General features: G+C 33.7%; 1 protein-coding gene across 1 annotated transcript; it reads left to right on the top strand.

The window, feature by feature from the left end:
* The first annotated feature begins 2875 nt into the window (after positions 1-2875).
* Positions 2876-14512, top strand: LOC128182706 (melanocortin receptor 5-like). Its single transcript, XM_052851429.1, has 5 exons — positions 2876-3709; positions 10539-10760; positions 11748-11899; positions 12342-12544; positions 13062-14512. Exons 1-5 carry the CDS (start codon positions 3379-3381, stop codon positions 13303-13305), a joined length of 1152 nt encoding a protein of 383 aa, XP_052707389.1. The 5' UTR covers positions 2876-3378; the 3' UTR covers positions 13306-14512.
* The last annotated feature ends 916 nt before the right edge of the window (positions 14513-15428 follow it).

Consider the following 15428-nt stretch of genomic DNA (forward strand, 5'->3'; position numbering starts at 1 on the left):
GTAATTTTATAATGTAATTTAAAGAAATTTGAATTTTGCAGGGAATCTGACCCTCCGTACTTCTTGATCCGCGCATAAAATGAACTTTTCTTTCTCCATGCAACAACGTTTGGTTAAATTTAAGAGTAAACATAAAAATTCAATTTGTTTATTTCACAATAAAAATCATAATTATAGTGTTAGGAATTCCACGTGTTGAGTAATAACAAGGTAACTTTTTTAATAAATTGAGATTTAATAAATCATGTACCATGCAAGCTTTGATTGCATGGCCATTTTATGGATACCCTCTTTAACAACACTCCAAAAGTTCCTCGGAACACTCAATACGCAATGTCTGAAGAAGGAGTCGCTCTGAAGTGGATTATCGACAATGACCTGTTAAACACTCTTCATTCTAAATAGTATTACTGCATTTAGCCACCTTTTGGGGTTTTAATTGCCATGGTGTTTGGCATCGATCAACACTGGCATCTGTTGCGTTAATGGAAATCCGGGCTCTATTGTAGTTTTCCTAAAAACTCGTCCAAAGTGACATCGAGAAGACTTAGCCGCGAAGCACTGCATAGTAAGTAACCCTCCCCAGAACAGATGCCGCCATTTTATGCGCGAGTTACTTAGAGAGTGGGTATGATGCGTTGACAGGGGAGATCACCGATGATTTGACTCGTGAATAGAAGTCGATGACCGAACGTGCCTCAAACACAGTTGAAACAAATGTGACCCGGACAAAATTATTGAAAATTGATATACGATATAAAACTATATATTAGTCATACGCTTTATCTGAAAAGATAAAAAACTAGATTTATTACCTTTGCGTATTAGCTACAAGTTTATGCAAACATATACATGTGTAAAGGAAATGAATTTAGCTCATTATTTTAAAAAGATATTTAACCCGACGTATGATTAACAAAATACATGTAAAAAGCAAGCAAGACTATCAATAGATCTCTGACAATGAGTTTTTTTTCTTTGAAATCGAAATATTTTTCTACTTTGTTTACATCTTATTGAATCAAGAATGTAACTTTTACATGGAATGTTTTAGATAATAAAGTCTGACTCAGCAGTGCTTAGTATATGCACCAAGCAAAGTAGTCCGCGGGGGCAGATCTATGGCTTTTAAATCATATTATACGCCAAATTCAATGGATAAACAACAAATATTACGCAGGACCACTCAAATATTCTTTTATTACAAATATGACGCATTATAATTTATTACACAGCATTAATATTATCAGCCTAAATTATCTGCAGTCCATATCGTTCGCAATTCTTTGCTGACAAACTTTACTAGCGTGCAAACTTGGAGTGACGCAATACTGCCTATTTATATACATTCTGACCACGTGACTCAAAATCTATTCGAGCACGTCAAAGAAACCATGTCGCGCAGTATTATAACTTCTGAATCAGTTGTGTGTCAACCAAGGCATAATTACGATGGGGGTCTTTAAAGGGAGTACAAAGTTGGAGGGGACATGATTAAATATATAATTTTTCATATTAAAGATACAAGAACTATTCATTCTCGGTAAATTTTAGGACAATATTTTAATTATCCAAATTTAAAACGCAAATAAAAAATTTGAATCAAAAATTCAAACTCATACTGTATATGATTTGTGATGAGTTGTAATGATTGCGTCTCAATGGTGCTACATTATTTGTCGGTACCTTTACAGGTCAATATCAATTGATGTCCACACCACAACCTTTTCAATATTTCCCAGGCTAAAGTGGGAGCGTGGGATACTTTTAGTGTCAATCCGCAATACATACATACATATATATATATATATATATATATATATATATATATATATATATATATATATATATATATATATATATATATACATATATACATATATATATATATATATATATATATATATATATATATATATATATATATATATATATGAGCTTTGAAAGGAAACTGTTACACGCACGAACAAATTTATTTGCGTTGCAAAACACTTAGTCAAGTTAAGTTTAATTAGAAGAGCATCATTATATCTAAGAATCGATCTCCATTTAGATTTTATCGGAGACAGGTGATTAAGTCCTATCATGCATTAAATTCAACAAAAATAGCTTGTGCTTGTTTCCCCGAAGAGCACCATGCAAGATCTCTCTTAGTGTCGGTATTGGCACGAAATAGATTTCGGTACTCCGTCTCGAATTATTATTCCTATACATCATTTTGACGCTGAATACGTATTATTTTAAATAAACGTAAGTGTACAGTCATGTGTATTGAATAACCGAAAGTGTACATAACATTTTTTCTATGAAACTGAATACCATGCAATTATTTCCATTTACTTACTCCTGTGACAAATACCAAAAGAGGAAATTTGAAAAAAAAAACCCTATGATCTTACTTTAATATTTCGGCCATGCAGTCTCTGCAGAATCAGAACTCGCTAAAAGAGCAACCATACTTGGAAACCTTTTCATCAATGTAACATTCACATTTTACTAAATATATTCAAGTTTGTTAAACTTTTCTTAAAAGTGTTATTGATGAATCCAAATTGAATTTGAAAAGAATAGTCAATCATTTGAAATTCCTCACGTCCGGTTAGGCCTACGTGTATATGTGAGTGGGAAAGTTACAGCAAGAGAATAAGAAAGCAGTAATTTCTTTTAGATAATTGCAGCCGTATCAAAACCAGTGTTAGTGCTATCTGAAATATTGCGTAAGATATATAGGCGTGTTTTTCTTGGTAATCAGTAAAATAAATAATTTAAGAGAGAGAGAGAGAGAGAGAGAGAGAGAGAGAGAGAGAGAGAGAGAGAGAGAGAGAGAGAGAGAGAGAGATAAGTGTCATTGATCGGATAGAACATAAATTATTTTTTATTAACGTCAAGCATTGATCAGGGTTAAACGAATGGTTATTGCAGTGGCATGTTGTAACTGTTATATAATATTTGTTTATACATAGATCAAGAGAAAAAAATAACTGCGCATTTCAAGAAATTTTTCAAACATTACCGCAACATGACATTTGGTTGCATAGTAGCACAATATAACTGTATAAATAAGAACATTTCAAGGTATATCATGGAACGTGTACCCCCCAGATAAGTTATCCTAAAGAAAATCCAATACGATATTACGATATATTTGCCATCGCCTGGAGAGGTTGTCGAATACTAGCGGGCCATGAATGCGATTCCGGAGAAATTTACGCGCCGCTTCCTTGTTCAATGTTGTTGAAACCACTTGAAAAAGAGGGAATGTTTTATCGTTTCTAAATACTATAATCCACACAAAAGTATTCCTTGAATGTCAACAGCAATGATCTGCGGGCGAAGAAAAAAAGTGTGTGGATAATAATCCCATATCCGTGCACATTGATGGAGCAGACGATACCCGGTTCGGAAGATGCCGCGACAAATTCGCCATCATTTCTAAACGGGACTGCAATGGAAACGGCGATTTACTCGACTCCGGAGCCGGGAACTTTGTTCTATGTGTATTATTACGGGATGTTTTCGATCATCGCCTCTGTTAACATTCCTGGAAACATCCTGGTCATTAGGACAGTGATGAGGACCCCCAACCTCCGCCAGCCCTGTAACTTCTACATCGTTAGTCTGGCTGTCACGGATCTTCTGATCGGCTTCATCTACCCCGTGTATAATATTTCTCACCTAGAGCATGTGCCCGAAATCAGCCGTCCTTTAGGTAAGAAAGTCACTAAATTGCGAGCCCTTCTTTAGACTTTACAATGAAATTGAACGTTCCAATATTTATTTTAAAAACAATCTGCAATGAACATTTAAAAAAAATAAATAAGATTCAATATCTGGTATATTTATTCGGCAGATATCATTATCGAAGACAAAAACATCGTGCAATGACTCCAAAACACAAAGTTCTCAATACCTGTCTTAAATACTTAAAATAACATTACCATAAATGACTAAAGTATATAAATAATTAAATTCTTTCAGCTGAACATCTCTCTCTCTCTCTCTCTCTCATTTCAATATTTTTAACCAATAAAGAAATCATGTTATTTAAAATACAGACGAAGTTGGTTGCAGCTAAAATAGATATATTTAGATTTTTATCGCATTGAACAGAACGTACTTAATCCTCGAATGTCGGATGAAAATTTATTGTTCTTTTATAAAAGGAAACCTTTGAATATTAGTTCCATAAATTTTCTCCGATTTTCTAATTGCTCTTGAGATTTTGATGCGTGTATGTGTAGACCTGTACATGCATGGTGTTCAAACACTACTTGATGATTACACTCGGTCAGATTTTAAGTTCAAGCAGCAGATAGATTCTTCAACAGTGCAGGCACGTAGCATGGGGGGGGGGGGGGCTGCTCCCCCCCCCCTCCCCCACTTTTTTGCGCAGGAAAGATTTTTCTTAAATTTACATACAAAAAAATTGAATTAACATGAGTTGGCCCTCCCACTTTTATGGGACCTTGTAAAAAATGGAATTGAAAGTAAGGAAATAAATAGTGATATTGAAGGTAAAAGATTTACCCCCCCCCCCCCCCCCCCCCCACCGATTAGGATTTTCAGGATTTTGGAAAGAAACTTTTTCCCGCTTTTTTTTTTGCTTGTCAAGATTTTTTGGACGAGTCTGCCCCCCCCCTCCCCCCCCCCCTCCCCATACACACCTTCAAAACGATGCTACGTGCCTGCAGTGAAAACCTGGATCTAATCCATTTTCACTCGAGTTAAGAAGAATCCATTTTATTTTTTAAACCCAGCATTGAAGTAAAACCTGAAGTACTCATCCTTATAAAAGAAGAATTATGTCCCTTTGAAGTCTGATTTGTATACAAACATACGGACATTCCGTGCGTAAAGCATGCAATGGGAAAGCCGATAAACTTTGTTCAAACAGAAGCGTTATTTATTGCTGATAAAAAGGAGTTTTGTTTAAATGTAAACATTTCAAAGTACTTTTTTTTAAGTTAAAGTGCATCTTGAATTTTTTTTAATTCATTTAATACATTTGATTGTCAATAGCTGTATTGAGGAGGATTACGAAGGGGGGGGGGGGTGTTGGTTAAATCAATATCAAAAGAAAACGAAACACTTTCCTAGCGCAAATTATTTTAGCGAATTACATGTAGTATATACATAGTCTCTCAAGTGAGACTGTCAATTTTGTTTCTTTTCCTTTTCTTTTAGGTGAAAAATAGGTTTTCGACAACAATCGCGCCCGGAAATGTATGCCTAACATGCATCTGATGTGGTCTCAGAGCGTTCATTGTCTTTTTCCTGTTTTTGTTTTTGCTTCAGTTCGGTTTCTGAAAAATACCAGCCGCGGTAGTGCAAGTCAGTTTCTAAAAATCATTGCATGCGACTGGTGCGAATGCCAATTGATTCAAAGCCGGACATTCTGTTTTCATCAAATCCTGATACCAAGAAACAAAGAATGTTTAGTTTACTCTAGTTTATAAACGAGTATACAAAAGACCAGACAAGAAAAAATATTAATATTTGATAAATATACATGTATAAGAAAATGCCATAACATCAATATTACAAAAACAGAATTTTAATGCCAAGTGCACTTTCGATTTCAGATAGAAGATTGTGGTCTTTTTAGTTTTTACTTATTAATTCATCTTTTATATATTTTAACTACCTTGGCCACGAGCAACGAAAAAAAAAATGAAATGACCCCCCCCCCTCCCCCCAAAGAAAAAAAAACACAAAGAAGGTCACCTTTCCCCCCAAAACACAAACCCCCCCCCCCCCCCCCCAGCAAAACAGCATAACAGTAATTCATCTGAAGTCTACTAATGCAGATAAATTTATACTTATATCACATGATTCCAGTGCACTCGTCATTGCTTAGATATAACTTCCTTGTAGAAATAATTGTAACTGCATGATAGATTATTATCTATCTATTGTATTCGCTGGCAAATGAATATTTATTAATCTATAGACATTTTGTGTCGTAAAATTATTGTGATGTTTGCGAGGTTAAACCTTTATACCTCGGTTGTTATCTGTTTTTAAATCATTTGTTTGTGTTAAATCTTAACTTTTTAAAAAAAACACGTGTTAAGGCTTATCATCCCTGCTCCCTTTTCAGTGTAATTAAATATATCACAAATATTAGAATATTATGTCAGGAATCGTACGCATCATCCTTCGCTTAATCAATTACATAACGTTGTCCTTTGTTAATTTTTTCTCTGCATTATCTTACGCTCATGTGTAAACTATGTTTAAATACTTCATGATTCCTAGAATTCCGTTTTCCTATTGTTCTATTCTGGACCAGCTATATATCGGCTTAACCGAATATTTTCATTCAGAACGCATATTATCCGATTTTTTTTCTAAACCAGTCTGCTACAAAAAAAATGTAAACTTCCTAATAAACATCCTTGAACAGTTCATGCATTATCATTTATAATAGATAAGCGTGGTTAATCTGAGTGCAAAAGATCTTTGTGTTTCGATGGAAGGAAAATGACATAATATTAAATGTAAACTGCGCTGTGTGTGTAATGAAATCCCCGTATTGTTTCTAAATAATGTCAGTTAAGAGGGCAAGGATGGTCGTGGCCATTTTCAGACAATACCAACCTTCTTAAGTAGAAGAGCTTTGTATGAAGATATATGAAAAAATATTTACATTAGGTGTATATCTCCCCTTATATTTGCATTGAAAATCTTTGACGTTTAATTTTCAAGGGGAGGATTTCAAAATATGAGGATGCTTACATTGTAAAATAGCTAGACGTAGCATTGTATTTCTTGAGAAAAAGAATTTTGAGCATTATTCCTAAATCCGTATTGGTCACGCTTAAAACAATTACGAATCTACACTAGCATTGTATTTATTCAAAAGAAGATTTTAAAACATTTTTTATATTTACTTCTAAGTTGAACTTTGAACCTGGGGCCTCAGTATTGGTCCCAATCACTGTTTGATAATTTTAGAATCTACACTATCTAAGGATTATAAAAAAAATTCTCTATATATTTCAATGTTAATTAAACTTTGAACCCCTCCCGGGGTCCAGTTTTGGTCCGGGTGTCATTGATTTAATTTTTTAGATTTTTTAATTTTTAATAATTTGAGTGCAAAACATAAAACATAAAAATAAAATAAATTAGATAATTAATAAAATAATAATTCCCCCTTCCGGGGGGAAACACCACTCCATGTACCTGAAAGTGGTGTTTTTCCTCAACGTTTTATGTTCAGCTTTTAAAAAAAAATATGGAAAGCCAGTCGGGATTAAGATCAATGTATTGTACATCTTAAGGTTACATACGCATACATGCATCTGTACACTTAGGGCGTGTTTTGTCAGCCTATTATTTTATTTAGCCAAAGTTTTAATTTAGTTCACATAACATACAGAGAACTTTACGTAATTATTTGATGACTAAGGGGAAAGGGCACTGCACAACACCGGTATATCTGTAAGTTCCATACGTTTGTATAAAGGCACAAGGGAGAATTGGTTCATGCTTCAAACAATAATATTACTTGACAGGGAAAAATATAAGGAAGTTTCCGTATTAATTGTATCCCAGTTAATCTAAAAATATCACAATATAATACTTTCATGTGCGAAGGAAAAATTGTAAATTTTAGCAAATTACTAGTCCAGTACCATTGGATGCCAATTGGATTTCAAGCAATAGAGCAACGAGCAAAACTATTTTAAAAGAAGATGGGTGAATAAGGTAAACTGCCTATATGAGGATAGATAGATACCATGAAATTAAATTATGAACAAATCTCATCCTATATTATTTAAAACAATGTATATTTACCATAACATCGATTTATGACCTTTAAATATGTTAAATATTTGGAAAAAATTGATTTAAACTGGCGTATTTGTGTCAAAACCTCCAAATAGTGTCATTTTTGGAACTTCAATGCCTTTTCTTTTATAGAGTGGGTCTGGGCTCCACATTTTTGTCATAGTCTATATAAGGTTTAAAGGAAATCAGACCGATTTCTATCAACAAAAACGTGGAGAAATGACCCACTATACTTAAAAAATGTCATTTTGTATCCCAAGAATAGAACGTTTTGGAGAATTACTACAAGTCCGTAAATTCATGGTTGAAGTTGCATATAACATTAATATTTAACAATAGAGTTTGTTGTGACTGAAAAGGCTCAGTGGTCAGAGCACCAGACATTAGGAAACGTTATAGAGCTTAAATAATATAGGTTTTTTAGGTTGTGCGTTCGATACTACCAAGACTTTTGAATTTACTTTTTTTTCTTATCATTCAAAACTGAACATAATTAGAAATTGTGCTTTTGTAAACTTGTATTATAACATCATCTAGTATATTTAGTCGGAAAAAAATTAATTTGAAATTGTTGTTAACGACAAAACCAATTGAGTATTTGTGCTATCTTGTTCCCCCATTATCTTTTCACAAGTTGAGGTCATATATTATAAAACATGCATATGAATAACTGAAAAAAAGATGTTCTTCTTCTTGAAATTAGAATTGTCATTTACATTTCTAAGTAAATGAGTTCTTGGAATAAAATGCCTGCGATAAAATTCCATCATAAATCGGGCTCTTGGGGAAAGCTGATCCAAAGAAGAATACACATCATAATTATATCACAATGGTGATATGGCGATAAAGTACTGTAATTGTAGAAAATTATCGATCCTCTTTGACCCATTAATTAATCAGCTTCCATTCGACTGATTTGTTAATGCACTTATAATACGGTTTAAGGGGGGGTTGTAAGAATTAGAAATGTGAACAATGGCATTATCAGTAAAGCTTAGTCATGTCTGATCTTACTAACAGTATTTTCGCATCAGATCGGGACGCCAGGAGACAGGTGCGGTATAGCGCTCCGGAAATTGGAAATTTACAGCCGAGGGAAAACAAGCAGCCATTTATACGCATGTTTATTGCATCATCCTGTAGATCTATTGAACGTGTAGGCACTTACACCCTTCAGTAACGATAAAATGAAACACTTTATTAGATATATCTTATCTAGTCATTTTTTAATGAAAAAATTAAACATTTACAGAATTAGAAAGAATTAAATACCGATAACTATAATTTTGAATAGCTTAAACAAAGGTCATGCGAAAAAAAAGAACAAACAAATTTATTTTTTTTGGAGAATTACACCTTTGAAACAGAAGAAAAACAACCGAGAGTACATATGCCCTTTATCCAGTTCCGGGGTATTTCAGTATAGGGCTGGTTGTAATGAAATTAAACACTCACTGTTATGCAGTAAACAAGAGAACTGTAATTTTAAGAAACAATAAACAGGATAACGCACTGTTATTATTCTTGATTAATTTCCTTCATGAACATATACACCGAACCCAAAACCTGTGTCAAGTGTTGTATCATAGCACTCCTGATCTAAATTTTAAAAAAAAATCATTAAAAGGATTCTATATAGCTACAGGATGAATCTTTTATACATCACCGTGATAAAGAGCACCTATAATCCATACGTGCCTGTAAAGATATTAACAAAATAATTATTAAATTGTAATTTGATCTGTATGTTGTTAAAATGATACCAATTGATTAATAGAAGCGTAGATGACAACCATGACATTAATTTTCTTCCTGGTTCGGATTTGATAAGATCTAATGTTTTATGCAACGAGATAAACACAATAAAGAAATAATGGAGTTTTAGAAGTTAAAGTATGGTATAGACACAATGAATTGATTAGGTAAAATGTACTCGGAACCTAATTTTTATTTCTATTGTCATATGCAGTACGTGGTGGCATAGTAATTAATTAATGTCGACACAACAATAATTTTATACTGCGCTGTATCTTATTTGACGTAAATACAAGAATTTACGTCTAAAAGTTTATATCAATAACATGCGCGGGTCCAGATATTTTTACAAGGGGTTTGCAGGATATTTAATTAGGGGGGGGGGGGGGGGGTCTGAGGCATATTTCATATTTTTGGTAATTTTACTATACATTTAAGAAATGTGATTGTTCAGGGGATAGGGGGTCCCGACCCCCTCTAGATGAGCAAAGGAATAATCTAATCCCTCTCTGTCATGACTGTTCTTCTTTCTAGAAGGCTTTTTGTAGAAGCTTACCATTTCCCAGGAAACTATCTGTAATTCAGTACATATATACTTGATACATGGACAAAGACACTGTCTTCACTTAGGTTTATTAATTGAAATGTTCTGGCCCAAAAATAAATTAGACAATTTATTTTACGAAATTATAGGGACAAGTCATCTGCCGACTTTATAAATAAATTTTATATTATTTCATTGAAATCAAGCCTACAAACAAAGAAACTAATCCATATGAAAATTAATCCACGAAGTATAACATAATACCTAATATTTGTTACAACAAATTAATAATTTGTTAAAACAAATTGATAATTTGTTATAACAAATTAATAAAAGATAATGCTGCGGCCCTAATACGCTTCCGTAATAAAGGTATGGATACATTTAAAATTTAAGCGACATCATATTGCAATTAAATTTTTTGTTTCATCTTTTCTTCTAGGTCAGTGGAACGTTTGTCGCTTCTTGGTGACAGAGGTGCTTGCCTTGGAGATTTGTTCCTCGTACCATTTAGTAGCCATCACCGTTACCCGATATATCGCCATTGTGTATCCTCTGCGCTATCATCTTTACATTACCACGAAGTCCACAAAGTTCGTCATTTCTACAATCTGGATTCTATCACAAGGAGTGTGTATAGTAATGTACACAATTTACAATCCAGGTACAAACATATTAAAGGAAGATGCAAATATCTGTGCGCCCCCCCCCCCCCCCCCCCCACTCGCACACACACACAAATGTGTTCCACATGCAACATGACTTTACCTTAAGGTGATACATGTATGGGGCACTTCCATAATTTGACGTACTGTTTATCGAAATAAACAATAAAATCAAATGTAATCTTATAAACAGTTTCTCTTCCTAGATAGAAAACCATGCAACAGCGTAGCGCAGTAGGTTAAACTTAGAGGGTTCGCTTTGAATCTGTAAGTCATGAGTTTGAATCCCGCTGGGGTTTTTAAAACTTTTACCTTCCCAAAGTTTTAAAAGCGTATTTATTTTGCTAAAAACTTTAAATCGGTGGAACTATTTCAATTACATGTATAATGTACCTTAATCCACATTAATATCGACAGATGTCCCGTACCACCTTAAAGGGGCATGGTCACGATTTAGGTCAAATTCTATTTTGCTGTTTTTATTATTTACAATGCTGTAGAAATGCAATTCTAATGAAGAAATGAAATTTGAGAGTCAGTCATTAAGTTATAAGCAAGATACAGAGCTCACAATTCTTTGATATATACTAGTAAACAAGGCTCGTGCCCTGTTTTTGTTTACATAGATTCAATATACCAGTAAAAATTCTTTTACAAGCTGATTTGTCTAATTCTTATTAATTTTAAGCATAGATAAACTTTTCCTAACGTTTAACACATTCATTTAAGCTCTAAAATTTGGCTTTTCACTTCCAACATTCAAAATGTAAACAAAAGCTTTGTTTACATAATAAAGAATTGTAAGCTCTGTAACTCGCTTATAACTAAACGAATATCACTCGAATTTTAGTTGCATATTAAAAATTGCTTAACTATATATAAGCATTGTAATCAATAAAATCGGAAAAATAATTTTTGACCAAAATCGTGACCATGCCCCTTTAAGCTAACACAGTACACACTGATATTTATTTATTTTGTTACAGAGGAGTATATCAACAAACCAGGGAGTGTGTGTAGATACGAGCTCATCTTCTCCATTGCCCATGTGAGTGTCCTCTTCATCATCCAGCTGTTTCTACCTCTACTTGTCATGCTCGGCCTTTACGTTAGAATCGCCAAAATTGCAAGAGCGCAGGTATGTGGTAACTCCAAAATTGACCAAGTGTTTTGTTTTTCTTAAAATACATGCTAGTTCTGAAAGTACTTCTTGTTATTTTATTTTAAGACTGATAAAATGATCCTTTTCACACATAGAGGATAGCTTATAACGATTAAATAATAAAAAAAAAATCTTTCAGAATTAAAGCGAAAATTTTAAATTTAAAATCATTATCATGATAGTTGGTGCGCCGAAAAGTATAATCTATATTTGTATATTAAGACAAACGTTTTTACTATACTGACTTCAGCAGTTCCAATATACTAGCTGTAGGTCTGTAGCTCCCCGTCTGAAAAAATTCGGACGACCTCAGGTCGTAAATCCGAATTTTTTCAGACCGGGAGCTACAGACCTGCAGCTTGCAATATACGAACATTAATCCACCACGAACAATGATCACAAAGATATATCATTGTAGGCAAAAGTGATAGCTCTACAAGAGCGGGTGTCTTGGAAGAACAGTCCTCAGTCCAGCAGCAATGTAATACGTCACGAACTGAAATCTACATTCATGGTGTCCATTTTGTTGGGCTGCTTCGCCATTGGATGGATGCCAATGATGATCTACTTCTTTTACGAAATCACGTGTGTTCAGAACTGTTCTATCACACCCTTCATACGGTACGTTCATTGCACGTAAAACTACAACGTCATATTTTTAGGTCTCTGCTTGAAAATCCAAACTGTTATTATACCCTCGCTCCGAAGGAGAAGGGGGTATTATACTGTTTTACCCTTGTGTGTCTGTCTGTCTGACCGTAACCAAACTTAAATTTCTGTCGCATTTTTCTCAGCAACTATTCATTGCAGGTGCTGGAAATTTTGATACACTGTTTGTTTAGGAATGTCATACATTTGGATAGATTTTCGTCCAATCGGACGTCAACTTCCTGTTAAATGTTGACTTTGTATATTCACATAATAGCAGGAGTATTACTAGTGAGCATTGGCTCACAGATATCTCGTTTAAACGTATTAAAAGACTTCACAAGCAAAGATCTTATGAATCGTTCTCGAAAACATTTTACCCCTTTTCGTGCAGCAATTGTTCATAAATAAATACATTCCAAAAAGTCAAATTTTGTCATTTTGTAGATTTAACATAAGATTTTTGAATAATGTTTCTGTTTTTTTGCAGAGCCAGTTGCCGAATTTTATTGTTTATGAATTCAGCTGTAAATGTGTTTATATATGCTGGACGATTAGCTGCATTTCGAAAGAGCATCAAAAACGACTTTACAAAACTTTACAATGTACTTTGTACATGTGCCACTGAAAGATTTGGCATGAAGCATTCGGAGAGTGTCTCGTCCAACCGATCAAGCGCTCTGCAGACCGAGATAAGTCATGCACAGAACTGGGACTTCAACACAAGCCTATGATTTTGATAAGCTTCAGTCCAGGGCCATAATACCCTTTGCTCGGAAGATACAGATACCTGATCTCGATGACCCTCGAGGCTCTTATTTTAATATTTATTCTTTTTGAGTGGAGATGGACATATTTCTTTTTGAAACCAGCTTATTAAGAAAGTTACGACCTTGTTACGATTAAATCGCAGACGTTTTCGACTTTTCTGCGATCATACGGCCGATATGTCACACTTTGTTTTTCAGACTGTAGTGATATGCTATGTTCACTACTGACAGTAACCTCAACTGTTTTTCATTTAAAAGTTCCATTACTTTCACACGTTAGTGGAGACTTTGTCGATAGTTTTCACTGAGCATAAAAGAATGATGACCATATAAAAAGTACACGTTCGAGATTAAGGAGGACCCATATAGACTCGATAATTGTTACGTTGTTTTCCGGATCCGTCCGTTTGTTGTAACTAGTAGTATATATGATTTTAATGTTAAAAAATGATATAATTTTTGTAATTTATTTTTATACATTGTATATTGTTGATAAAGATATTGTGAGTCATATTGCGATTGTATTTATTTAAGATATAATGCAAAGAATGGTTTTTTTATTTAAACAAAACCCGATTTATCATGTTGTTTATATATGCAGCAAATAAAACAGATTTCAGTTTTCATATATCATCAAGATACATGTAGATTGAATGGAAAAATCAAAATTCTCGATGATTCCCCATCATAATTATCTAAAAAAAAAATTAAAATTAAAATTGGATGTTAATTCGCCTTTTTCAAAATTCAAATATAATCACTGTTCAAAAAAATTTCGAATTGTACATGTACAATTTCTTATCAGTTTACTAAAAAATGCACTGAATATTTCACACGGAGATAAATTGTAAACCTGAAAGATCAAAGCTGACGGATTTATCAATTACACAGCGTTGTAAAGTGGAATAACTTCAATAGACAGAACATCAAGCGTTGTAAAGTGGAATAACTTCAAAAGACAGAACATCAAATAATAGAGGTGTCCCGTACGTACTAAATCAGTCATACCGTTCTCTTAAGTTTTCTGCGTTTTCTTATCCTAGCATCAAATAAATGTATTGTCAATTCACAACGCTACTGTACTCCTTTCTGCCAATTCTAGATTTAACAGACTGTTGTTATATTTTGTACAATATTCTTGTTTTTGATATGAAACTTTTAAATTCGATAAATTAAAGAATTTTAATACACGAATTTGTTGTTTCCATGGTTATAAGAAACCTTATTTAGCCAAAGACTTAAATCGAAGGAGATACTGTAAACCAACTTTTATTCGCGGCGATTTCCTGGAGATAAACTTGATCGCGACGACTAATTTTCGCGACAAAGCCTTATCTAGACCCATGTTGTGATAAGAATCAAACAACAAGGGCTTGTTCGCGGCGAAAAGTATTTGCGACAACAAGGCTCTCGCGAACCTCGCGAAAATTTCTCGCACGCGAATAAAAGTTGGTTTACAGTAATTAAGATAAGATATGTTCTAAGAATGATTAGACTGCTGTATGCATGGTAAGTCGAAGGAAGGGAAAAAAGGGAACATCGAAACAAACATTGACTTACTACATGTACATGTAACATGTAATAAACACGATATTCATAATTTATTTATAAATATTGGAATGAAAAAAACCCCAAAACAAAACACTAGTTGCTTCTAATCGTTTGTGGGATTGGGAAGGGATCATGTAATGGCTTTTACTATGATTAATTAAGGTTTTTTATCCTGCGGTTTAGAGTATCGGAGACTCCTTTGCTTCGGCCTTAGTATAAACAAACGTAAAAAACCGCATATCTTCATGTATACTATTCCTCTTACTGTAATGTATGGAACGCCATAGCTGCCTTATGTGCCTATTTCATGTGAAGATAGTGCTTTATTATATTATGCTGTGGTTATTTCATGTGAAGATGGTGCTTTATTATATGAAGGTGGTGCTTTACTATATGAAGATGGTGCTTTATTATATGAAGATGGTGCTTTTTTATATGAAGATGGTGCTTTATTATATGAAGGTGGTGCTTTTTTATATGAAGATGGTGCTTTATTATATGAAGGTGGAGCTTTATTATATGAAGATGGTGCTTTT

The sequence above is a fragment of the Crassostrea angulata genome, chromosome 5 (assembly GCF_025612915.1).
Source record: "Crassostrea angulata isolate pt1a10 chromosome 5, ASM2561291v2, whole genome shotgun sequence".
Lineage (NCBI taxonomy): Eukaryota > Metazoa > Mollusca > Bivalvia > Ostreida > Ostreidae > Magallana > Magallana angulata.

Coding starts and splice junctions, on each gene's coding strand:
- LOC128182706 (XM_052851429.1), top strand. CDS start 3,379: ATGGAGCAGACGATACCCGGTTCGGAAGATGCCGCGACAAATTCGCCA. Junction 10,761..11,747: donor GTACACAATTTACAATCCAG/GTACAAACATAT, acceptor ATTTTGTTACAG/AGGAGTATATCAACAAACCA. Junction 11,900..12,341: donor CCAAAATTGCAAGAGCGCAG/GTATGTGGTAAC, acceptor ATATCATTGTAG/GCAAAAGTGATAGCTCTACA.